Here is a 27,070-nt window from a genome sequence, read left to right as displayed (position 1 = left end):
GGATGAATTAGCAATGCTAAATAATACATATTTACCCTATAAACCAAGGTAAATAATAACCTGTATTACCTTACTTTATAAAACTAAACTGTTGAAAGAACAATCCATTTGTTTTACTTTTATTTTATTTTTGGTCTAGTTAATAAGTTAGTTACAATACGGGGATAACCCGCGAAATTAAAACGAACTAAATTCCAATTAAACAGTACAACTCTTGACAAAGTTTTCACGATAAACAAATGCGTGAATAAGTTTTGCAAATAAAAACATATTAATGCCTTTCATTATGCCTTCAATTTCACATCGTCTGTATATATACAAGAAAAGTCAAACACTATTTAGGAGATCGAAATCACCACAATCAATTAACACGTTGGCTACGCGCGGGGTTTCTTAGTCGATGTGACGTTCGTGTATCTAAACAGCCGCCGCACAAAATACACTTGGACGCAGGAACTGATCACGATGACCAGGCACATGGCGATGGACATCCGCTGGACGTACGTGTTGTTACCGGTGATTAGATACCAGTCCCTAATGACATTCATACGGCTCGAGGCCTGGTGCACGAGAGAGTCGGTGATCGACTGCTGTACGTTCTTGATGGTTTCCTGAAAATAAAGGAGAAAAGTAACTTTATAAAAATATGGTCTGCATCACATATGTGATATATCACTGTCACATACGACCTGTTTGATTGATAGTAAATTGACCCACTACTCAAGTCAGGCATTAACCCATTTATGCCAAGTGGACTCTCCCATCCTTCTAAATTGGATCCATTTATTTTCAAAATTAGGGATGTCTAGTATATTTTTTTCTATATTTAGAAAATTTCTTACAGAAATTCTTATAAGCAAACAGCGTAGACCCTGATGAGACGCCGCATCATGCGGCGTCTCATCTGGGTCTTCGCTGTTTGCAAAGTCCTTTTTTCAGGACGCTAGGCATAAATGGGTAAATTATCCCCGAGCTTTTAAAAGCGTAGGGATATTGTGGCTATGTCCGCCGTTTGTTCGTTCGCCCTGGCCACTTTCTCCTCCTACACTATTAGCACTAAAACCTTGACACTTACACACATGGTAGCTATGAGCATATGTGCGACAGTACACTATTTTGAATTTTGATCTGACCGACCCCCTGGGTCAAAAGTTATGGGGGTAAACTGGGGTAAAATGAGCGAAAATCTCTGACCCGGCCCAACCCAATCGACGCACATGCTACTAACTTTTGACCAAGGGGTCAGATCAAAATTCCAAATAGTGCACCGTCGCACATATGATCATAGCTATCATGTGTGTAAGTTTCAAGGTTCAAGTGCTAATAGTGTAGGAGGAGATATTGGCCGATGGGGTTGGGGTGGGGCCGGTTCAGAGATTTTCACTCATTTGTTTAGTTATTTTACATTAACTTCTTCATTTATACACTGATTTACTTCAAATTGATACTGAACATCTCTTATGACAACACGGTCTATTTCGACCATCCATGTCTGCATTTCCCAATCAAGGGTAATTGATAAAGGTAAAGGCAGCTTGGTTCCCGTCCTCTTTCAAATTTATTGAGAGGTCCATGGGTACTACCTTCTCGTACCCGCATTTGTTTTTCGTACCTAAAATTTTTCGTACCCAACTTTTGTTCGTACCCAATTTTTGTTCGTACCCAATTTTTGTTCGTACCCAATTTTTTTCGTACCCAAATTTCCCCGTACCCCCAAATTTGTTTCGTACCCAAAATTTGTCGTACCCAATGTTTTATTCGTACCCAATTTTTTTCATACCCAATTTTGTTTCGTTTCCATTTTTTTTTCGTACCCACATTTTTTTCGTACCAAATTTTTTTCGTACACTATTTTTTTCTTGTACCCATTTTTTTCCGTTCCCAAATTTGTTTCGCACGGTCAATCTCAACTATGCATGGCCTCGTTACCAACCCTGTGGCGACCTGGCCCACGCCCACCCAAAATTTTGTTTTAACATAACTTCTTCATTTATTTACAAATTAAATTCAAATTAATACCGAACATCTCTTATAACAACACGGTTTATCTCGACTATCCATGTCCACATTACCCACCCGGGGCCCCACCAACATACGCCTTGCCCACCCAAAATTGCCTTTTGATATAACATCTATGCGGCGTGGGGATACGCGTCGGCCTCTAGCGCGCCATTTCTAGTTGCTGTTACGACACTGTATCTCTGCTATGAAAGTTCCTTCGTGAAACTCAAAGATTCAGAAAACGAAAAGACACGTCTATGTGGTGTCCTTAAAGGATCAAATCTTGGGCCTTTCTTCTGTATATTATATATTAAAATAACTGTTACAGTAGTTATATCTGCATTTAAACGGTAACAGTCGGTCTGCAGCGTATTAACGCGAGTGTGATTGTTTAATAGTGAGTTCGATCACTACTCAAAACATTGATCTTAACATTTCAAGAATTCCATCAATATTCTGTTTGTTTTAGAAAGACGGGTTCCGTCCATGTATAACACGTACCGTACATACATTTGAGTGTGAAATATGCCAATAGTTACGTACATTTAGTGAAATAAATACAAAAATAGTTATTTCATGGTAATAATATTTTTTACTCATTATGTTACATTTTTCTTCGTATTCGAGATGTACCGGTATTTGCACATAAAAAAATTGAGTCATTGTATTTCAGTTTCATTACAGAATTGTTAAATTCTTAGATTTCGTACTTGTTTATGATTGATACACGTACATTTCTTTTTAACGCAATGAAATATGAACATTTCCTCGAAAGTATAGGCGTGTTATTTTCTAAATATCAAACTAGGAAGAGTTTCATCAGTTTACTAAGAATATGAGGGGTGCTCTTTTTAGGAATAAATGCAAACTAAAATGGCGGTTGGTCACGTGGTACGAATGGCGGCGGCTGATTGGAAGATATAATTAGTTAATACGTGAATTGATAGATTAAACCTAGATTACTTTCTTAGTATTGGACGATTGGACGCATCAAATCAAGAGCCAAACAATAAACTACTATAGCTAATATAGTAACACTTAGTAGTTTCGGTATTTGAACAGCAAATCTCGGGTTATAAAGTGTTATCTAAAGCAATCGATATGATGAAATTTTCGGGATCGTATCAGTGTCCGTTAAAGGGGCCTTTTTACGTTTTGGTAAATTGAAAAAAATAAATAAAAAATGTTTCAGATTCGCAATTTATAGTTTTAGTTATGATATGTGAGAAAAAACAATAATACTGAACAATTACCATGCTCTAAAATAGCCATTATATGCATCTTTTTACGATTTAAAATCCTTAAAATTATAACGCGATGCAACGCGAAACGATTGAATAATTTAGAGAGTTCTGTTGTTGTCGTTATATTTTGGGAAACTAAGAGGATTGCTAATATAAAGTATAAAATACATTCATTATAGTATGAGCCCGGAAGGCCGAGTGGTAGGCTTTTACTCCAGAACTCCAGAGGTTAGCCCTTTTAACGGTTACTTTTTTCTTCTTTATTTAATTTTATTTTTGATTTTATACTGGAGCTATTTAGATCCAATGTTAAAATTTATCATTATAAAGCATTTAATGACAAACTTCAAAACATGACAAAATCTGTGAAGAGGCCTCTTTAAACCAAATCAAATAGCATCAAATTATTGTAAATATTCGAAACAACTATGATTAATTTTAATAAGGATACTTTCACATTCCATTGTATGTGACTTTCAAATGCGGATTGAGGAATAGGCTTAAATCAAATTGCTCAAATTTTACTTCCTTTATTGTATCTTTTTCTGATGAAATCACTAATAAATTCGCGGTATTGAGTCGGATGTCCACCATTTCCCTTAAACATTACATTAACAACATCACTATATAATCACGCCATGACCATCATGTACGACCGGTCGTATGTCTGCAATGCAATCAAACCCAAAGCATCCTGATCGCAATTGAACACCATATCAAGCACATATCAAGCACACCACGGTTGCACTTCAATACATACTGCGTTTATTGTATTTGCACCAATGTCCATTATGATCTCAACCGCCTGTAGAACATACATACGTTGAAGAGCCGGTTGCAATGTTGCATTTTGTAAATAAAATAACTTGCGATTAACACAATCTTTGTGATAAATTGTTTACAAACACGTGATCAAAAAAATAAAAAATAAAATCAAAATCCTGAAAAATCTTAACTGTTAACTGTTTTTTAACGTCTACAAATGTGCCAATATAAGACCGCGTCAATTCAGAATAACTGTTTTAAGTCGTGGAGCTTTCTCTATAAGTAACCTTTTATGATTTGGAATGCGTCACTTTAACATGAATGACTATAAATAACCCAAAGGATTTTGATCATGTTTGTGTGTACCTCATGTTAACAAGCGGAAAGCGCAGTTTTCACTTCGTTACGAAAAAAATCTTCCAGCATCATATTGGCGTTTGCGACCTTTCGTGTAAAATCGTGTTCCACAATTAGTAATGTTTTTTTAAGTATCAAATAAGTGTATGTAAATTAGGCCGGCATGACAGCACGGTGTATTAAATTGTGTACAAATATTGCAAGATCGTTCTCGATCGATCGTAGCCTCAACAATGACCGTGTGACAGAGGCTTAATTGAGCCTCGTTTTAGGAAAACTGGGCTTAATGCGTGTGCGTAAAGTGTCGTCCCAAATTAGTCTATGCAGTCCGCAGTAAGGGACGACAATTTTCGCTTGTATGGAGTTTTTCGTTGAAATGAAGTCTCTTCTTAACGAAAATCCTAATTAGGCGCAAAGTGTCGGTCCTAATTAGCCTGTGCGGACTGCACATGCAATTCTAGCTGGACACTTTACGTTCATACATTAAAACATATGAACACGCGCACTCACTGAAAAGTTGGTGACGGTGAGCTGCAGGTCCTCTATTTCCTGCCGGTACTTTGACCACTCCTCCTCCACGTACGTCACCAGGTACACGTAGACCAGCTTGGACGCCATGCGGCTCGCCGTGTTATCCAGGCAGATGGCGTAGGCGCCTGAAAGAGACGCCTTTCTAATCCATGGTTCGGTCAATGATAGGCAATACTCGAGCTGTTTTAACGATTCGTAATGCAATTTAGAGGAGTTTTAACGTAATTAAAAAATTTCGGACGTTAATCGATTTTAGTTCAGTTACTGATATAGAATACACATACAATACACGTGTTTTTTTATTTAAAGATTTCTTATTACTAAGTAAGTCAAAAGAATGGATTTAACTTGATATCAAATATCTTTACTTCTGATCTCATATTCTCAATTATTCACAATTATTAATTGTGTGTCTAAGCGCAATACACTTTACTTTAAAAATATACATAATATAAATATATGCCATACAACATGCTGCAATTATCCAACACCGCGTTGCGTACGTGTATACATCAATAATCTGTATAAGAACAAAAACTTCGATGAAACATTTGAGATCTTAAAACAATGGCCATATAATAAAAGTGCTATAGAAACAGCGTTATATATATGTAGTAAATACCTTAGGCCCAGAAGTAGAGGCCTTCTGGCCAAAAGACACATTTTCGGCAAGTGCTTGCACTGTGGTTATTTCACTTATAATGTGCTTAATCGTGCTTAATAGTATTAATGATCAAATACCCACGTACACAACGTAACTACTACGTTATTGACTCCTTTATGTATCTTTTAAAAATATGTTAAAAAATTATTAGTCTAAATAACTGTAATATAATGTAAAAAGGGGAGATCAATTCGCTTTTTACCAGCATTTCCCTTATACAGTTATTGCCCATATTTCATATAGAATGCATGCAAACAATACTTAAATGGCAACAACAAATCTGGTATTAAATAATCTTGGTCCCCCCTCCCCTCCAATGACTGTGGCAGTCCCATTCAAACAAAGCTCTCGATGCAGAAATTTAAATCACTTCTCATTGTAATTTATTAAGCAAAGTAAACACCTGTGGGATACATACAATATCTGTTAACCGCAATTTTAGCTCTAAAAAACTAACCCGTTTCCATTCTTGATTCGCGGTTAATCGATCAAAACAATATGGCATCATTAGCCGTTATTACCAAACTAATGTGCTTTACGGAAAAAGTGGCGTTGATAAACCGTATCTGTTTAGTTCATCCATTGAACCGTTAGCTTGACATTCGGCGAGTGGTCAATTGCTTCAATTAATGCCAATTAAGTTGACATCCTAGTATCGTGGCCCGTATTCAACAAACAATCATTATACTTAGTCTATGAATAAAGAATATTATTAAGAGACGAATATTCAAGAATTGCTTTAATTTTGAGTCAAACGTGAAATGAGTTTATCCTATCTTCATTATTCTTCATGTAAAGTAGTTTGTTGATGACATTATCACCACTGTAAGTCGATATACCGGTATATTCAAAAGCTCGACTTTTTTTGGAGGGGGGGCGGTCTTAGTCTATTCTTAAATCTTAAATGTAAGAATGGGTTGAATACAGGCCCAGTTGAATGTTAGCAAGCAGCGGGAATGTATACCTTCCTCCTCGATATCTACTTCCGCTATCCAGCGGGGCCGCGTGCGGGCCTCCTGTACTGGTGTGATAAGCGAGGGCTTCCTAATATAGTAATCAAGCAGCTGATCCCCGCCCTTCAACACCTTAAAGACACCAAAACACCAAAGAGTTCAGCACATGCAACACCTTAAACAAACCAAAGATACCGAACAGTTCAGCACATGCACCCAAAACACGTAGCATGACAACAAGGCAGTAAATACATGCGCAAACCAAGTAACCATATCCATTAAAGGGAATTGTTCACAGTCGGATTTTGGCATTTGTCGTCAATCTGTGAATAAAACCCTTTAAGTTAAACGGGGAAAAATCTAAAAGAAATAAAGATAAATACTTATGTGTGCATATAAAAAGTTCAAAAATAAATGTTTACGGTACAGTACACCATACATGTTAGTACATGCACATTCAGAAGCATCAATACGTGATGTGTTATTTATTGCAATATATATAATTACATCAGGATCTGCAAACAACATATTATTGCACGAGTTGTTACTAATCATTATAATATTAAACATTTTGTTAAAATAAATAAAAAACGCAATGTATATTATATAATTGGGCCTTGCACTTTGAAAAGGGGGTTTGTGCGTAAAGTGTCTTCCCATATTAGCCTGTGCAGTCCACACAGGCTAATCAGGGACGACAATTTACGTCTAAACTTGATTTTTGCTAAGAAAAGACTTTTGGAACGAAAAATTATAAAAGCGTAAAGTGTCGTCTCTGATTAGCTTGTGCGGACTGCACATGCCAATCTGGGACGACACTTTACGCACATGCATTAAACATATTTTTCACAGAGCATGGTCCATTTGAATATAACTACTAAAGATTGGTTGCGTATTCCTGTGGAAAGATCATAATTGAGCCTCGTTCTGAGAAAACTGGGTTTAATGCATGTGCGTAAAGTGTCGTCCCAGATAATCAGGGGCGACACTTTCCGCCTAAACTTGATTTTCGGTAAGGAGGGCCTTCCTTGAAACTAGAAATACCATAAAAGAGGAAAGTGTTGTCCCTGATAAAGACTGCACAGGCTAATCTGGGATGACACTTTACGCACATGCATTATGCACAGTTTTCTCAGCACAAGTCTCATATAAGCGCTTACCATGTTCGTATTTACAGATATGACCTTATGTAGCAAATTTTCTAATAATATTAATTTAGTAATTATAGAATGACTGCTGATCACGCAAGTCTCGTTTAAAAAGGCATCTAGAAATTATTGACAGTCTATTTATTTGTATTAAAAATACCACTATTATCGGTATAATATAAATATATGCGTGAAAAATGGCACTACACAATGTTCTAATACGTGTCTTTTAAAGTGAAAAACGTAAGAATGAATAGCCAGTGTACTTGTGAAAAGAATGTTTATATAAACTTCCGGTTTTCAACGAGCGTAAATAATTTTCTGCTGAAAAAAAGGTCAGTGATTTTACGTGATCATGATAACCCAGCATGCTTCGGGAGGAAAATAATGCATATAGAGATTCATGGGAAACACCTAAAGCGCTGATTAAGCTACAGACAAACGTTGTTTATTGGTTTGTTTGATAGGCCCGATTTTTTGCCGTTTTCAACAGTACGTACTTTAGTCATATGACGTCGGTCAATTATTTACATTTTACAGTGTTACCTGGTTTACCCGCACTAGGTTCACATACTTACGCCAGTAACTGACAACTGCCCTTTTTGAATCAGAGAGACAGTGGCAGAATGTCTTATAAATGACGCCATGACCAATCGCAAGTTTACGTATGTCATGCAATGACGAGTAACACTCTATTATAAATATTACTGACTTATATTTGATTATACGATTACAACGTATAAACCATGTCAAAAGTGTAAGAAAAACATGGCAATAAACATATATTAAATATAAAATAAAGTAAACGATGAACTCATTAAAGCCCGACTGCATTGCTGAATCAGCGCTCTGAGTAAAAACAATGAACGTGCAAAACATGCGCATTTGGTAAAAACTTCAACCGGACGAACGGAAGCTATTTTGTTGGGGATAAACTTGGGTTGTATAAAAAGATCAAATACGGGTTTCTTCGAAGGGGCCATATTGAAATCCACCCCGGGCAACTTGCTCGGTTTTCTGGAGAATTGTGAATATCCCCGTGACGGGATCCTGATTTAGCAAGAACAAGGCACTGGTACCGTCACCGCCCCTCAAAACCTACAAAACAGAAAGTTCAGGAACGCCAATTAAATACACGGAAACTGGTTCGTTTCTCCGCAAACTCAATCTCCTATGGCGTATCATTTAGGTCGAAAGTCAACAAGACCTACTAGGTAAAAAGAGAAATATTGTACGTCGACGTACAAAAATTGTACTTCGACGTACAAATATGAAATACACTTCGACGTAAATATCTGTACGTCGAAGTACAACTTGTACTTCGACGTACATTTTTGTCTGATCTATATGTCATAACTTGACGGGATATAAGGGATATGGATCACCACAGCAGGTTGCAAATACAAAGTGCAGACTTCCGCTGTTTTATTGTGGTAGCACGATTGTTTAGAAAGCATAGGCCAAATAATATGGAATCAAATTTTGAAATAAAAATCGTATAAAGAGTCTGAAAAGAGCGCAGTAAATGTTTAACATGCAGATAAAAGCAACAGATGTAAGGGGTCTTCTGATTGGCTAACACTCAAGGGTCGGTAAAATTTGTACGTCGACGTACAATTTTGTACGTCGAAGTACAAAATAATGTACGTCGACGTACATATCGTACGTCGACGTACATTTCTCTTTTTACCTAGTAGGGCTTGTTGACTTTTGACCTAAATGGTACGTCATAATCTCCGCAAATAGAATTGACTGGAACCATTATAGCTGGATCAACTCCCTCCCGTTATAACCAACCACGTGATGATAGCCGAGCCACGTTGTACATGCGATAATTTTCCCGTTGTTGGTTTTTTAACTTGTATTTACTCAGAAACTTTATTTGTTTATTTGTAACCTAAAATTATACACCATTTTAATATATAAAAGAAAATGATAATACTTTTCATAATATAGCTTAAACAAAAAATTCATTCCAGATCTGGGAGATTTTTTTGTGGTGTCAGAGATGGTATGTTAGAGCATGGAACGACGTCTCTGCGTGAAGATTGAATCAACGTCACAAGTGCGATTGTTTCCCTTACGATAACCATAGTAATGCTCATTGGGTCATTGTCGACCTGAAATGGTTTGAAGTCACTCGGGGTGACTAGAAGCCGATTCATGTCACCCTGTGGTAAATTCAAGCCGACGCTAGTCATCCCCCGGGTGACTAGAATCGGCTTCATGTCACCCCAGGGTGACATGAATCGACTTGAAGTCACCCTAGTGTGACAAAAATCGGCTTCTAGTCACATCCGGGTGACTTGTGGGCAATTTCAGGTCGACAATGACCTATTGATCTTGAAATATTTTCGGTTTGTAATATTGTCTTATTTTAATAAAATTGAACGCAATTTTCTACAGAATGGCCATTTTATCAATCTTCTACAATAAATCACGAAACAATAACATAACAAATACGAGGTATATATCATGAAAATAATATTTTTATCACGTGGACGTAATGGCGTCTGGGTTTTGATGCGACCTATGCTCGGAACCAGTTAAATTTGTGATTCTTGGGAACCAGTCATATCTCTTAGGTTCGGAACCAGTAATATCTCAAACTCTTAACTGCGAACAAAAGTTGCGTCGCGTGAGTTATTTGATCCAAGCCTGCAATACCTTCCGAATAAGGCGTGAACATGCGTTTGTTGGAATGAAAATGGTCTTCAAAGATAAACTGAAATACATTATTATATATAAAAAAACACACACTAACGTTAACCTCGATATGTAATAATTACCATCATCAAAACTGTGCAACACACAACTGAAATAAGATTGTGTCAAAGGTGATCTAAAAATAAATAAAGTATAGTTTTTAATCAAATGAAAGGTATTATGTGCAGTTTGTATAGTGAACAGTCATAATGTGTAGTTTGTTTAATGAACAGGCATAATGTATTGTTTGTTTAATGAACAATCATAATGTATAGTTTGCTTAATGGACAGTCATAATGTAAGGGCAGTTTGTTTAATGAACAGTCATAATATATACAAAAAACGTAGTTTGCTTAATGAACAGTCATAATGTATTGTTTGCTTAATGGACAGTTCTTATGTATAGTTTGCTTAATGAACAGTCATAATGTATAGTTTGCTTAATGAACAGTCATAATGTATAGTTTGCTTTATGAACAGTCATAATGTATAGTTTGCTTAATGAACAGTCATAATGTATAGTTTGCTTTAAATAAACAGTCATAATTTATAGTTTATGAACAGCCATAATGTTTAGTTTTCTTAATGAACATTCATAATGTATAGTTTGCTTTAAATAAACAGTCATAATTTATAGTTTGCTTAATGAAAAGTCATAATGTATAGTTTGCTTAATGAACAGTCATAATGTATAGTGTGTTAACTCCATTGAATAGTTATAATTTATAGTTTGCTTAATCGAATGAACAGTTATAATGTATTTCTTTCATGATAAGTTATAAACTAAAAGTTTAGTTTGTATAGTGAAAAGTCATATTGTATAGTTTGTATATTGTAAAGTTATCATGTAGTTTAGATAAGATATAGTTATAATGTATAGTATGTAGAATTGTAGTGTATGTGTCACAAATAGCACAACGAAGGGTTGTCACAACATCTCAAAGAAAGCATCTGCAAAAGAATGGAAATATGCTATTAAAGATTCATGCTTTGAAAATAAAAGAAAGACATTTTATTCAAATTAATCGAACAAGTAATAAGTCGAAATCATGCCCACATATAAATAGAAAGTAACACCGTTGGTACGTCCTATTAGTGTCATTCCAGCCATGAGGTTAGTGTTAGCTTGCTGAATAAGTAACGGCTTGTTAGACATTTTAGTATACATGCATGGCGCGTAACTAGGCCGCATCTGGATGTACATGTACAGCAATTATATGCGCGGTAATTGATAACGTATTGTTGCAAACCCGATCTCGCCCTCACTCAAATGATACGCGGGATTTTAACATCGGTCTTGGACAGAACCGAGGCTGTCATTCTGTTGTCTAGGTTGTCAACATGTCTAGCCGATTACCGCATCGCACTTGTATTGGATATTTATTTTTTATTTGCGCAATTTGAGTGAAATAGACTATTGCGTAAGGATTTAAATACGCACATACTTTTACAAATGAAATCCCATATACAATAGCTGATATATGCCTAGTTACGTCCACGTTTGCCATACAATTCCCTACACCGCACTTGCATGCAGTACATATAGATCTTTTCATCTTATTCTAGATCTAAATCGTGGTACCCGCTTGTTCTGCTGACATCAGCATAACTCCGTCACGGACGTTAACGTGCGCGTCGACGTTTGGCACGTGCTGTGGTGCAGTAGCGTCCCGAAGGTAGACGCTTATATCTCCTCCATAGATGACCTAACAAAACTAAATAGTATTAAAATATCGCAGCTACTGTAGCTATGGGAAAAGTAGATCTGTTTAGTATAACACATGTCTGAAATTATTATCATCATCATCGTCATCATCATTATCATCATCATTATCATCATCATCATCATCATCATCATCATCATCATCATCACCATCATCATTTTTTAACCTTTTCTGTTTCTCACGATACATTATTGGAGAGGCTGCGGTTTCCGAATAGCGTAGATATCATGTGTCGAATCACATACCGGTAACCCAAACTGAAACTCGAAAACAAATCATGACGTCATAAAATCATACTCATTACGTCATCGCGACAAAATTTCACTGCAAAGTGATAAAAATGGCGACCTTGACAAGACACGTTTTGCGCCGTATAAGACCGAGTGTACAACAGTTGCAGCTCATACAGAAAGCTAACAACACATATGGTCTTCCTTCTGTTCCGGCGCCCAAATGGGTAACATAGTTAAATTATTATTTTTTTCTCTTCCTTATTTAAAATTTATTTGATTGTGTAAACCTGTTATTAAAGCTTGAAGATGGTGGGAATAATACCACCAAGATAGCCCAATTATTGTGAAAACAAGAATTGGAACAAAATGTGAATTGTATTTCGTTTAAACTTTAAATATTTGTGTTCAAGTTCGCTTATTATATTTACAGTGCGTTGAACCATGTACAGAGTGTTTTGACACGGTCCCTATTTTTTGTATAGCCATTATGTGACGCGTTTTCTCATTGGCATTGCAGAAAAAATGTTACTTCAGTGAAATTAATCAACCAAAAGTGTAAAAGCAAAAAAAAAATACACTGTTTCTTTTCATACTCAGTTTAAACTCTAAAAATGTGTATGTTTGTTTTTATCAAGAAATTGGTTGAACGGCGGTATCGACGAACCGACTGTATTAGCCCTTTCAGTGCGGGAACCGAATTTTAAAGGCCTTTGCAAACAGTTTGGATCCAGATGAGACGCCACAGAACGTGGCGTCTCATCAGGATCCAAACTATTTGCTATTCTGATAGTATTCTTTGAAAAAAATAGAAGAAAATGCTAATTTTAGAAATTCTGCAGACGACATTTTAGCAGACGACAAATTTCCCAGCATGCAAAGGGTTAGTGAAAAGATCCTAGTTCTAGGAAACTGGACTTATTGCATGTGCGTAAAGTCGTCCCAGCATGTGCAGTCTACTAACTGGACTTATTGCATGTGCGTAAAGTCGTCTCAGCGTGTGCAGTCTACTAACTGGACTTATTGCATGTGCGTTAAGTCGTCCCAGCGTGTGCAGTCTACTAAGATTTTCGCTAACAAGTGATCACTTTTAAACAAAACAAAAAAGCGAAATGTTTCGCACCTGATTAGCCTGTGCAGACACGCATTAAGCCCAACTTTACCAGAACGAGACTCAAATGATGCACGTGTGACGGTGTCATCACGTCGCTGTGTAAGCCTGTGTTATAACATGCACCAACGAGTCATACTTCCCAAACCTATGGCTCCAAGTAATTGCAGATGTTGCGGTAACATATAACACAATGCCACTGGGACCAGATAGCAAAATAAATAAGATTCGCTGTGGGAAAATGGGACTAAGTGCACAGACTAATCAGGGACCAGATAGCAAATAAATAAGATTCGCTGTGGGAAAATGGGACTAAGTGCACAGACTAATCAGGGACCAGATAGCAAATAAATAAGATTCGCTGTGGGAAAATGGGACTAAGTGCACAGACTAATCAGGGACCAGATAGCAAATAAATAAGATTCGCTGTGGGAAAATGGGACTAAGTGCACAGACTAATCAGGGACCAGATAGCAAATAAATAAGATTCGCTGTGGGAAAATGGGACTAAGTGCACAGACTAATCAGGGACCAGATAGCAAATAAATAAGATTCGCTGTGGGAAAATGGGACTAAGTGCACAGACTAATCAGGGACCAGATAGCAAATAAATAAGATTCGCTGTGGGAAAATGGGACTAAGTGCACAGACTAATCAGGGACCAGATAGCAAATAAATAAGATTCGCTGTGGGAAAATGGGACTAAGTGCACAGGCTAATCAGGGACCAGATAGCAAATAAATAAGATTCGCTGTGGGAAAATGGGACTAAGTGCACAGACTAATCAGGGACCAGATAGCAAATAAATAAGATTCGCTGTGGGAAAATGGGACTAAGTGCACAGGCTAATCAGGGACCAGATAGCAAATAAATAAGATTCGCTGTGGGAAAATGGGACTAAGTGCACAGACTAATCAGGGACCAGATAGCAAATAAATAAGATTCGCTGTGGGAAAATGGGACTAAGTGCACAGGCTAATCAGGGACCAGATAGCAAATAAATAAGATTCGCTGTGGGAAAATGGGACTAAGTGCACAGGCTAATCAGGGACCAGATAGCAAATAAATAAGATTCGCTGTGGGAAAATGGGACTAAGTGCACAGACTAATCAGGGACCAGATAGCAAATAAATAAGATTCGCTGTGGGAAAATGGGACTAAGTGCACAGACTAATCAGGGACCAGATAGCAAATAAATAAGATTCGCTGTGGGAAAATGGGACTAAGTGCACAGACTAATCAGGGACCAGATAGCAAATAAATAAGATTCGCTGATGGAAAATGGGACTAAGTGCACAGACTAATCAGGGACCAGATAGCAAATAAATAAGATTCGCTGTGGGAAAATGGGACTAAGTGCACAGACTAATCAGGGACCAGATAGCAAATAAATAAGATTCGCTGTGGGAAAATGGGACTAAGTGCACAGGCTAATCAGGGACCAGATAGCAAATAAATGAGATTCGCTGTGGGGAAAATGGGACTAAGTGCACAGACTAATCAGGGACCAGATAGCAAATAAATAAGATTCGCTGTGGGAAAATGGGACTAAGTGCACAGACTAATCAGGGACCAGATAGCAAATAAATAAGATTCGCTGTGGGAAAATGGGACTAAGTGCACAGGCTAATCAGGGACCAGATAGCAAATAAATAAGATTCGCTGTGGGAAAATGGGACTAAGTGCACAGACTAATCAGGAACCAGATAGCAAATAAATAATATTCGCTGTGGGAAAATGGGACTAAGTGCACAGACTAATCAGGGACCAGATAGCAAATAAATAAGATTCGCTGTGGGAAAATGGGACTAAGTGCACAGGCTAATCAGGGACCAGATAGCAAATAAATAAGATTCGCTGTGGGAAAATGGGACTAAGTGCACAGATTAATCAGGGACCAGATAGCAAATAAATAAGATTCGCTGTGGGAAAATGGGACTAAGTGCACAGACTAATCAGGGACCAGATAGCAAATAAATAAGATTCGCTGTGGGAAAATGGGACTAAGTGCACAGACTAATCAGGGACCAGATAGCAAATAAATAAGATTCGCTGTGGGAAAATGGGACTAAGTGCACAGACTAATCAGAGACCAGATAGCAAATAAATAAGATTCGCTGTGGGAAAATGGGACTAAGTGCACAGACTAATCAGGGACCAGATAGCAAATAGATAAGATTCGCTGTGGGAAAATGGGACTAAGTGCACAGGCTAATCAGGGACCAGATAGCAAATAAATAAGATTCGCTGTGGGAAAATGGGACTAAGTGCACAGACTAATCAGGGACCAGATAGCAAATAAATAAGATTCGCTGTGGGAAAATGGGACTAAGTGCACAGACTAATCAGGGACCAGATAGCAAATAAATAAGATTCGCTGTGGGAAAATGGGACTAAGTGCACAGACTAATCAGGGACCAGATAGCAAATAAATAAGATTCGCTGTGGGAAAATGGGACTAAGTGCACAGACTAATCAGGGACCAGATAGCAAATAAATAAGATTCGCTGTGGGAAAATGGGACTAAGTGCACAGGCTAATCAGGGACCAGATAGCAAATAAATAAGATTCGCTGTGGGAAAATGGGACTAAGTGCACAGACTAATCAGGGACCAGATAGCAAATAAATAAGATTCGCTGTGGGAAAATGGGACTAAGTGCACAGGCTAATCAGGGACCAGATAGCAAATAAATAAGATTCGCTGTGGGAAAATGGGACTAAGTGCACAGACTAATCAGGGACCAGATAGCAAATAAATAAGATTCGCTGTGGGAAAATGGGACTAAGTGCACAGGCTAATCAGGGACCAGATAGCAAATAAATAAGATTCGCTGTAGGAAAATGGGACTAAGTGCACAGACTAATCAGGGACCAGATAGCAAATAAATAAGATTCGCTGTGGGAAAATGGGACTAAGTGCACAGACTAATCAGGGACCAGATAGCAAATAAATAAGATTCGCTGTGGGAAAATGGGACTAAGTGCACAGACTAATCAGGGACCAGATAGCAAATAAATAAGATTCGCTGTGGGAAAATGGGACTAAGTGCACAGACTAATCAGGGACCAGATAGCAAATAAATAAGATTCGCTGTGGGAAAATGGGACTAAGTGCACAGACTAATCAGGGACCAGATAGCAAATAAATAAGATTCGCTGTGGGAAAATGGGACTAAGTGCACAGGCTAATCAGGGACCAGATAGCAAATAAATAAGATTCGCTGTGGGAAAATGGGACTAAGTGCACAGACTAATCAGGGACCAGATAGCAAATAAATAAGATTCGCTGTGGGAAAATGGGACTTAGTGCACAGACTAATCAGGGACCAGATAGCAAATAAATAAGATTCGCTGTGGGAAAATGGGACTAAGTGCACAGACTAATCAGGGACCAGATAGCAAATAAATAAGATTCGCTGTGGGAAAATGGGACTAAGTGCACAGACTAATCAGGGACCAGATAGCAAATAAATAAGATTCGCTGTGGGAAAATGGGACTAAGTGCACAGACTAATCAGGGACCAGATAGCAAATAAATAAGATTCGCTGTGGGAAAATGGGACTAAGTGCACAGGCTAATCAGGGACCAGATAGCAAATAAATAAGATTCGCTGTGGGAAAATGGGACTAAGTGCACAGACTAATCAGGGACCAGATAGCAAATAAATAAGATTCGCTGTGGGAAAATGGGACTAAGTGCACAGACTAATCAGGGACGACGCTTTCCGCGTAGACTGAATTTTCTTTTAGATAAGACTTACTTTTAACGAAAAATTCCATTAACGCAGAAAGTATCGTTCATTATTAGCCTGTGTGGACTGCACAGGCTAATCAGAAATTGGGGATGACACTTTACGGATACGCATTAGTCTCAGTTTTCCCAGACCGCCGCTCATTTCAGCATAAAAGGTTGATTTGCGAAAATGACTGCTTAACATACTTGCCGCTGTCGTTTAAAAATAATTGCTATCGGAGCCGTTGATTAGGATCGTAACAACCAACCCTAACGCCCTCAACACCCGAACTAGAAATCCGTCTATCTTAATTTAAAGATACAACAACTGAAACTCGAAAATTAGTAATTTAGTTGAACGATTTATCATGTTTATTTTCAGAAAAAGTACCTATATGGTTGGATCATGATGTCCTTTACGGTCGGACCTATGTTGTACTACTGTAGGTCCTACACTGAATACTGGCCACAGGAAGAGTAGACGGGATGTGGCTTTGTAAGCGCATGCGCGTGTGCGTCCATGTGTGCAGTGCGCTGCGAATTTGACATTTGTACCTCATAACATGTTGATTTCATAAAATTAATCAGAAACACGCATGAAACGAAGTTTTGTTTGGAATTTCCCAACAATATTAGGTAGAAAGCGTAATGTGTGATTATTAAATTTATTGGGCAAAACTGTGCAACAATTAGTTTGATATTCTATGTGATTGTAATCATTAAAAAAACAACTACAAGGGTTTTAAACGCATGGTCAACCGTGTTAAATTGTTGTTTAAATAGATGATAAAAATCTGAAGCTCTTAAATGTTAAAACTGCTTATTTGGACTTCATAACATAATGTTTTGTGACAAATGCCTTTAGATTAGAATTTAAATCTGCATATGTTTATGGATAGAGCTTATAAAACGTTTTATCACCATTGTTGATGTTCTGCTGGTAATTAATATTTAGCAATGTCTAGTTTCGATACAATGCACTGTACACAATGTTCCATGTTCCACATGTAAATAAAAAGTGAATGCGAACATCTTACGTTATGTAAATGACGTTTACTTAAAATAAAGGACTATTGCTTTTTCACAATTTAACAGCCCACTTATACTGTGTATAGAACGACATTAAGTACAGTTCAAAAGCAATAACTACCTCTATAAACCAATAAATAACCTGTGGTACCGAATTGTATTAACTAATAAATAGCATTTGCCATGATGTGGTAACTGAGCCTACCGCTCGATTGGTCATTGTCGGCTAGGGTACTACTTACATGTACCCCGGGTACGGTAAATCACAGGTGGTTAGCGTGTGGCTATGATATTAATTAGTGAAAACATCATTTTGAATGATAAATATTCATATTATAACGAAAAATTAACTTTTATGAAAAAAACCACTATCAAATATAAATATAACAAGGTATGCAACTCAAAATCACCCCAAAACAGGGTGCATCGCTTTGAACAGTCATATCTTCATTAATTGTGCAGCGATTTTCACAATCTCGGTCTTATTCAACGCAGAAATGAATTTCCTTTCTGGAAATGTATACATGTATGTCTTGCAATATTTTTACAAATGCTGGGTCAACTTTTAAGAAATAACACGATACAAAACTCGCATGACCCAGTTGACAATGATCATGAAGTCTTTAAGACTGAAATCTTCACGGAGTAAAGGGCATCTTCAAAACGAAGTTCATGTACCTCGATACCATAATTCAATAAAACGTATGAAAAAAACATTATTACCGTTCTTGTCGTTACATTATGCATCAAGACTAACTGTCCAGCGCCGTTTGAAACCTTTGTGTACATACATTTCAACTGACATTTCAAACACACGAGTGATTTCATTGGTCCAATGCGGAGGTGTGTCTTTACAACTGGAAATTTCATTCATAAAGACTGCATGATTATTGTCAACTGGGTCATGCGAGTTGTGTATCGTGTTATTTCTTAAAAGTTGACCCAGCATTTGTAAAAATATTGCAAGACATATACATTTCCAGAAACAGAATTCATTTCTGCGTTGAATAAGACCAATATCGTGAAAATCGCTGCAAAATTGATGAAGATACGGCTGTTCAAAGCGATGCACCCCGTTTGGGGTGATTTTGAGTTGCATACAGGGCTTGAATTTAACTTTTTTTATCTACTTGCAACAAATTGCAAGCAGCTTGAATACCAACTCGCAAAATCAAAAACATTCTCGCAAATTTTGATGGAAACATAAAAAACCTTGAACATTAGTTTAGTACTATTTAAACAAATAAAAGTGCTTAACATGTATACACATTTTATTTCTGCAACCATACAAAGATATCAGTTCCTTGGACCATAAGGGCCCACACCAGGTTGATTGACCATCTTCATCTACAACAAGTTTTAGTCTTATTTTAAGTTATTTTCCCCACTAATTCACTGTTTTCTTAGAAGGATTTAAAATACGTGTTTTCTAACTAAACGCTTAACTTTGCTTTATCTTTTTTATTATGTATATTTTGTGTTATTTCCGTCTGTGGGAATAAAGTGACAAGTAATTTTTCGCTTCAATGAACATGTGTGAATAGTCTACTGTTTCACTTTCTTTGTACCAATACCATCCGCGTATCTGTATATACCAGTCTACATACAAGGTGCGCGCTTACGCATAAGGGTACTTGAGCTTTCTATAAATTGACCTAAGATTTAGCGATCATGACGTCGAGCAGCATTATACCTACTCATTTCTTTTCACTATTTATTTACTCACAAAAATATACTAGTGGCTTTAAACTTAACTCGCAATCGGTATTTTTTACTCGGATTTTGCGAGTGTGCGAGTGTTAATTTCGAGTCCTGGCATACCTTGTTATATATATATATATTTGAAAGTGATTTTTTTTTCAGGAAAGTTAATTTTTCGTTATAATATGATTATTTATCATTCAAAATGATGTTTTCACTAATTAATATCATAGCCACACGCTAACAACCTGTGCGGTAAATATACTAAAACGTACCCGGGAAATTTAACGCTAAAAAGGTCGTTGTCGGCTTTTTTTTATTAATTATATTCACATTTATGTCAATATTTTGTAAAATGGTCTCTATATTATCGAAACTCATACTCAAAAAGCATGTTGACGCAGTTTTTTAAAAGAGACGTTTGTTAAAGATAATCGGTAGCTCGTTTTACGATATCGGATTTTAGGCGGGAATACAACTCGGATACAGTCTAATATCGACCGGGTACGATTAAGTATATTTACCGTACCCGGGGTACATGTAAGTATACTTATGAGTACCCGGGGTACATGTAAGTAGTACCCGAGCCGACAATGACCAATCGAGCGTAACGACCTTTATCAAAAAATCAATAACATGTGGTATTCAACCAATCAATAGCGTGTGGGAACTATCTGCATTTGATAGAGCATACTAGCTAATAGTATTGAATACAGATCAGTTTATTTAACGATTTTAAAACACTAAATTCTCAGGCCAAGCGAAAAAAATTGTTAACGATAGTAAACTTCGTCTTGTATTTATCTCATCAGTTTTATTTTGATGCTTGTGGGGATTTACTTTGTTATTCAAGTTGAAAAAAGCAAAAGGCAATTGAATGAAATAATATTCTATCTGCATTTAGCGTCAACCTGTCCAATCGGCATTGAGCGCCATACTGTTCTATCTTGATTGAGCATCATACTGTTCTTTCTGCATTGAGCGTCATAGTGTTCTATCTGCATTAAGTGTCAAACTTTTATATCTGCATTTAACGTCATATTGTTGTTTCTGCATTAAGCATCATACAATTCTATCTGCCAGTACATTAGCGACATATTGTTCTATCTGCATTGAGCGTCATACTATTATATCCTTAGTGAGCATCAAACTGTTCTATCTGCATTTTAAAGGCGTCAAACTGTTTTAACTTCATTGAGCGTCAAACTGTTCTATCTGCATTGAGCGTCATGCCGTTTAATTTGCCTTTAGCGTCATACTGTTATATCTGCATTCAAACTCATACTTTTGTGTCTGCATTTAGCGTAATATTGTTCTTTCAACATTTGCGTGTCACGATCGTGTTCTTTCTTCATTGAGCGTCTTTCTGTTTTATCTGCATTATAATGTATGTATAAGGTACCATAATTTACATAAGATCGTAATATACATGAATGCTATATTTAAAAAAAACATACCTCAAAAGACACATGCAGTTTACCGCCCTTAACGATGGGTTGGTAGAAACATTCCTCCCTTCCGGCTCCGATTTCAATCTTAAACTCGTGTTGAGCGCCCGGAAGTCCGTCGAAATCAAACTCGTCTGTTTCCACGCCTAGGACCTTCTCCGACGTCGATAGCCGACAAAATATTAACAACAAACATGTAACCCGCAACCAGCCGGTCAACGTTCTTTGCGATAACATGGTAGGCACTCCTATCTATAATCCGGAACTGTATTAAGTTACAGGATACACTTAACGTTCACTAAACATACAACGCGTGTGGTTATGTGCGTACGTTACTCCAAAAACGTTTCGTTAAACACTATGTCCACGTTGTTGCACTATTTAAAGCGAGATTGTGGTTCTGTTCCCATACGTGGTCAAACGAACACACAGATAAATTCACATAAAATTGGGAACTAAGTCAGTCGGTCCCTTTTACGTGGAGTTTCAAGTATTCATATCTGCCATTTTACTGATAAAATTGCCAGCCGGTTTCCCTGTTGTAATACTGTATTTAACTACGCTTGTTTACTCTATATTTGGAAAACTACCATGTGCGTAGCTTGAGTACAACTTAAACGGTCACGCACTGGTTCGTATAAATCCGTAAAAGGTGTACGACTGCAATTTCACACTAAATTAGCCTGGTAAGATAGGTTAAATATCTGACTTAATTGTACTTTTAACGCTGTATGTTGTTTGATTGCCAACTAAACAAAATGCAGTTTAAAGTTTGAATTTCGAGTCGTATAAAGAGTGGGAAAAAACGTATATAATATTGAAATGTACTAAGTAATTTTGATATTAATTAAGGGAAAACCTTGAAACTTTTAGTTAAGAGATGTTTAGACGTTGTTTCCCATAAACATAGACACGTTAAACAGAGAAAAACAGGTTGCTGCTTTTTTGTTGCGTCATTTAAGGCTCGTCATGGATAATAAACGGCTAGGCATACAGAGCCTTATATATGACACAGCGATAGGACAGTAAACTGTTTTATGTTTATCTTACGTAAACGCCCAAATCTTTAAAGAACTTATGAAATATAATTGCTACGACTGTGCATTAATGGTAGGAATACATTATGTGTTATGACGTTTGACTTGTTTATCATGACGTCATGAGCGATTGCGCTTAATATTTGTAAAATTCGTTTTAAGCTCTTTGTTGCTTTTTGTGTAGAAAACATTGTACGGTGGCATAGAGGTGACATTCACTCCTCTTTTTTTTAAATTGCACTCCTATTTTTTTCTATCTCGTGGTCGTGGCCACGACTTAGTAACTCGTGGCCACGAGTAAGCTATGTCGTGGCCACAAGATAGAAAAAAGAGGAGTGCAAAACTAAATAAAAGAGGAGTGCAATTAAAAAAAAGAGCGGTGCAGTAAATAAAGGAAGGGTGCATTAAACAAAAGAGGAGAGAATTTCGAGATCTCGAGATCCCGACTTAGCTAACTCGTGGCCACGAGTTAGTCAGCCAATCAAATACTATCTTGTTCCCTCAAATTAATCAGCCAATTAAAACGTCCTATAGGCAAGGATCTGATATAACATAACATACTACTATTAGTACTACTATTACTACTACTACTTCTACTGCTGCTGTTGTTGTTGTTGCTGCTACTACTACTACTACTACTACTACTACTACTACTACTACTATTACTACTACTACTACTACTACTACTACTACTACTTGGCACCTTGGTATCAAACCGACATCAGCATAGAAGTATGATAAAACACAAATTGTATGTCTTCTTCTTAGTAAAATGAGTATTTTGATGAAATATTTTTGACAATAAAGAATATATTCTGCCAACTATATTTTTAGATACACGCCTTCTGGTGGACTCGAACTCACGCCTAAATCAAAAGCACAATTAAATTGGAATTCCCAAAAACTACAATCCGACTAACAATTAAGCCGTCGATATGCTGCTTTAAAGTCTAGACAATTAAAATGGTTGTAACACATTTACTTCAACAGCAGTTAGTCAAGAACATCAATCCAGAATACTCGGAGGTACATTAATATTTAACCCGCCAGCCAGTGATACATTACAGCATGTGTCATTGTCATATCTGTCTGGCTGTCACAGCTGGTAACATTTCAGCTTGTCTAAAATGTTGCTGTTTAACTGTTGTGAAGGTCTCGGGTGAGTATACACCTTTAAATTGCCTAATACGGATACATATGGGTCGTGCCCTGTGAAAAAGGGGTTTAATGCATGTGCGTAAAGTGTAGTCCCAGGTTAGCCTGTGCAGTCACCACAGGCTTATCAGGGACTACATTTTCCGCTTATATAATATTTTATGTTAAAAGAAAGTCTTTCCTTAGCAAAAATCCAGTTAAGGCGGAAAGTGTCGTCCCTGATTAGCCTGTGCGAACTGCACATGCTAATCTCGGACGACACGTTACGCATTAACCATCTTTTTCACAGAGCACGGTTCATATATTATTTCGCAGTCACTTACAGGGCACAAACTTAGCGATTCTAATTAACTTCCTTTGCATAAATAAGAGATCTAGTAAACAACGCTCATTAACATATCTTTGATTAAAATTCGGTTGTGGTAACACGCATGCTACGCCACTGTACATTAAGTTATAAATCTGCGACTATGGTGAATAATTGCACATTCATATAAAAATTTATACATACAATTAAATATACTGGTTAATGTTAGTTTCTATGTGAAAGAGCGATTAATTCTACCTCGATACACTTTCTACGCCTCTGGCTGCACGAAGCGTTTAAGTTTGAGCATACTTTAAAGTGTTGGTATACGCTCAGTCATGCGTGGAGATTGTCGCCATCTGTTTGTGATCATTTTATTGGACATGCATGGCATGCCTCTCTGTCATTAAATAAATGTCGCATCGTGTGTTCTATAGTCTACGTTAACTGCTTAAAGTAGCTTAAAATAGTCAATTACAGTGTAATCTTGGTTAATCTCAGATTAATGGATCACACGTAAATATTTTGTAGTTATTAATGTTCCTTAGATTAAAAGATCTATATATACCATGCTTGCCGATTTTCTTCTGTCGATTTCAATGTACTTTTGTTGAACACATTATAATTGGGATGTTTTTATAAAGAAGCTACATACAATTGCCAAATTGAAAGTGATTTTTCTCCAAAAGTATCATGTTTTATTACATTTCATTCGCATTTTACAAAAAAATGTTCGTGTTTTCGCTGATTATAATCGGCGGTATTATGTGCATGCAATTGTTTCCAACGTCAAATATAAAGTATGCAATTTTACATATTTGCACGATCTGTGTTTTTGTATTTAATTGTAGTGTTAAAAAATATGTATTTTATTATTTTGTCAATTGGAGTTCCATTTCTTTTTCACGTGTCTATTAACGTTATTATATTCTTTTAAACGTGTATCAAAATACGCATAGGTGTCATAAAAATCGGCTTGAAGCATTTATATTCATGACGACAGTCGGCCATCCTGCTAAAGCTCGATTCGAAGCGGGATTTCCGCGTTATACGTCTACCTCCATCAACCCCACGTGGAAAACAACCATAAACAAGTGCCATTTATCAGATATGCTTTAATTGATTATAAGCGAAATCGTCCCGTTAATACTTAACACCTACCCATAATGTATATGTGTTTAGATAGAATGAAGACAATGATGCGCCAACATGTATCTGATTTAGTAGAACTCCATGGCGGATATAGAACTTAAAGTGTTTATTTTTCTACGAATTCGGGAAAACACAGAACCAACGACGATTCTCTTTAATATATAGTATTTCTGAACGCCATCGCCTCAGGGATGCGAGTTGCGTCTCTGGTCAATGTGCGGCACGTTCATAATGTACAATACGGGAATTATTTCAGAAAACGAACCTTTTGATAGGAGACGCTTGAACTTGTATTAAAAAATGTTATAACCCAACTTAATTGCATTCGGTTTTACATCTCAAAGGAAAGACGCGGCAGCAAGAATATATATTGGACCCGTATGAGTCCCCATATCGGTTCCATATGGGTAACCCATAAGAGTTTTGCAAAGGGAACCATGTGGATTCTTAATGAAAACTGGCATCGCGCAATGATAAATGTACTTTACATGTGTATCACAGAACTGGATACAATCAAAGAAAACATGGCATCAACTGTTAATTGCAACCAATGAATATGGGCATGCTTTTCAGACATTTATATTGGGCCAAATATCAACGAAATGAATAAAACATATGGTAAGATTCCTGTAAATCACTTAAAATTTACAGTCCGATGACTTACGTGTTGGCGCTGCCGGACATTTCGTGTCAATTTTAAGTCGCGCACATCTTAAGAAATGAAGGAGACCAAAGGTGGGACCCATGTCTGCTCCATATGGGACAAATGCAAATTATATGTTTTAAGCGTTAAATAAACGTTTAAAATTAAAATAAGGATTTCATAGAACCGTGATATGAAAAGCAAGCGCAAACACTATATAATTATGTGATCAATTATAGACCAGCCCATGTGACCATGACCATGTACAGCCCAAATGGGATCTATATTGGTTCAACATGTTGGACTCATTTGCGCTACGCACCCGTCTGTTTCACTTGGTAGATGGCTGGACTGCAAATCCTAACATCGTGAGTTCGAACCCCAGCACGACTTTATAACTTGTGTGAGTGTTGGTCGTTATATGATTTCTGAGGCCCCCCTCCCCCAACTCTGACAGTGATAGTTTACCGGCATAAGTGTGTACGCTGATTTTTACGGTGATATTGGCTAGGTTATGCCTCAGTCACAAATACTCCGGTCGCCGGCATCGGGAAGACTGTACACGTCGGAGCCGTACGCCGGCCGATGAGTGACACAGTTTAATACCTCAATCACAAATAGAGACCGATCACCGTCCTATCAGCGGACGACATATTTTTCCGATCATCGGGCTGGCGCCCGGCCGATTCACACATTATCTGACTCCACACATTGAATCTCGCGAGAATGCAGAATCACACAGCGCGTATTGTAATAGTGACTTTGACCATACAACAATGCCGTCATGCAAAAGGTGGAGGGTAGAGGGCCGGAGGCAACAGCGAAGCGGCGAAAGAGCAGCGGGTATATCTCAATAACTTTTTTGCGATTGATGCGGGAAGTGTGTCATGGCAGATGCATGCCATCGACAGATAGACTGGTTATAGAATGTTGAACTTGTGTTTCAATTGTGGAACTATGTGTGTTTTACAGGTGTATATTAATTTATTAAATGATGATAAATTGGAAAACTGGTATGTTAGGAATTCGAAAACACTGTAAAATCATTAGGATCTCCATGCGTTCTATTCCGCGAATCTAAAGTTCTAGACGTTATGGCAAGCGTTGACATTAAAGATGATTTTCATGACCTCAAGGCGTGCTAAAACGTTTAAAACAAACAGCTGGCAACATTTTAATCAAAATATTAAGCGAATTACTCTATGTACGATAGAGCAATAAAAAAACAACAGAAACTTACTCTTTTACAGAATTATATCATAATATAATAATGCAAACGTTTTTCTTACGGAACTTATATATTTAATAACGAAACTCTTAAAATGCGAGTGTATCATTAGAAACATAGAAAATCATCGGGCTGATCAAGCTGATCTTCTGTTTTAGGAGATGGCATTTGCCGTGCTGCGACCTTTCTTGACTTGAACATT

General features: G+C 37.2%; 2 protein-coding genes across 4 annotated transcripts in view; one reads left to right on the top strand and one right to left on the bottom strand.

Annotated features, from left to right (window-relative positions):
* The window catches only part of LOC127841657 (uncharacterized), a 425,798-nt gene that overhangs the window by 88,864 nt on the left and 309,864 nt on the right, over positions 1 to 27,070 (top strand). The window lies entirely within an intron of this gene.
* LOC127841662 (transmembrane emp24 domain-containing protein 6-like) lies at positions 108 to 21,919 on the bottom strand. 3 transcript variants are annotated; one of them, XM_052370698.1, is made up of 4 exons: positions 21,356 to 21,919; positions 11,952 to 12,075; positions 4,878 to 5,023; positions 108 to 611 (listed from the first exon to the last, which is right to left on the bottom strand). In XM_052370698.1, exons 1-4 carry the CDS (start codon positions 21,581 to 21,583, stop codon positions 378 to 380), a joined length of 732 nt encoding a protein of 243 aa, XP_052226658.1. In that variant the 5' UTR covers positions 21,584 to 21,919; the 3' UTR covers positions 108 to 377. The 3 variants fall into 3 exon arrangements, with proteins under 3 accessions (XP_052226658.1, XP_052226657.1, XP_052226659.1); XM_052370697.1 differs by lacking the exon at positions 11,952 to 12,075 and adding an exon at positions 8,626 to 8,761 and having other exon boundaries at positions 21,356 to 21,917; XM_052370699.1 differs by lacking the exon at positions 11,952 to 12,075 and adding an exon at positions 6,527 to 6,647 and having other exon boundaries at positions 21,356 to 21,917.

Source organism: Dreissena polymorpha, chromosome 8 (genome assembly GCF_020536995.1).
Source record: "Dreissena polymorpha isolate Duluth1 chromosome 8, UMN_Dpol_1.0, whole genome shotgun sequence".
Lineage (NCBI taxonomy): Eukaryota > Metazoa > Mollusca > Bivalvia > Myida > Dreissenidae > Dreissena > Dreissena polymorpha.
The sequence above is the reverse complement of the archived record's forward strand: the minus strand, read 5'-3'. Positions and strand labels throughout refer to the sequence as shown.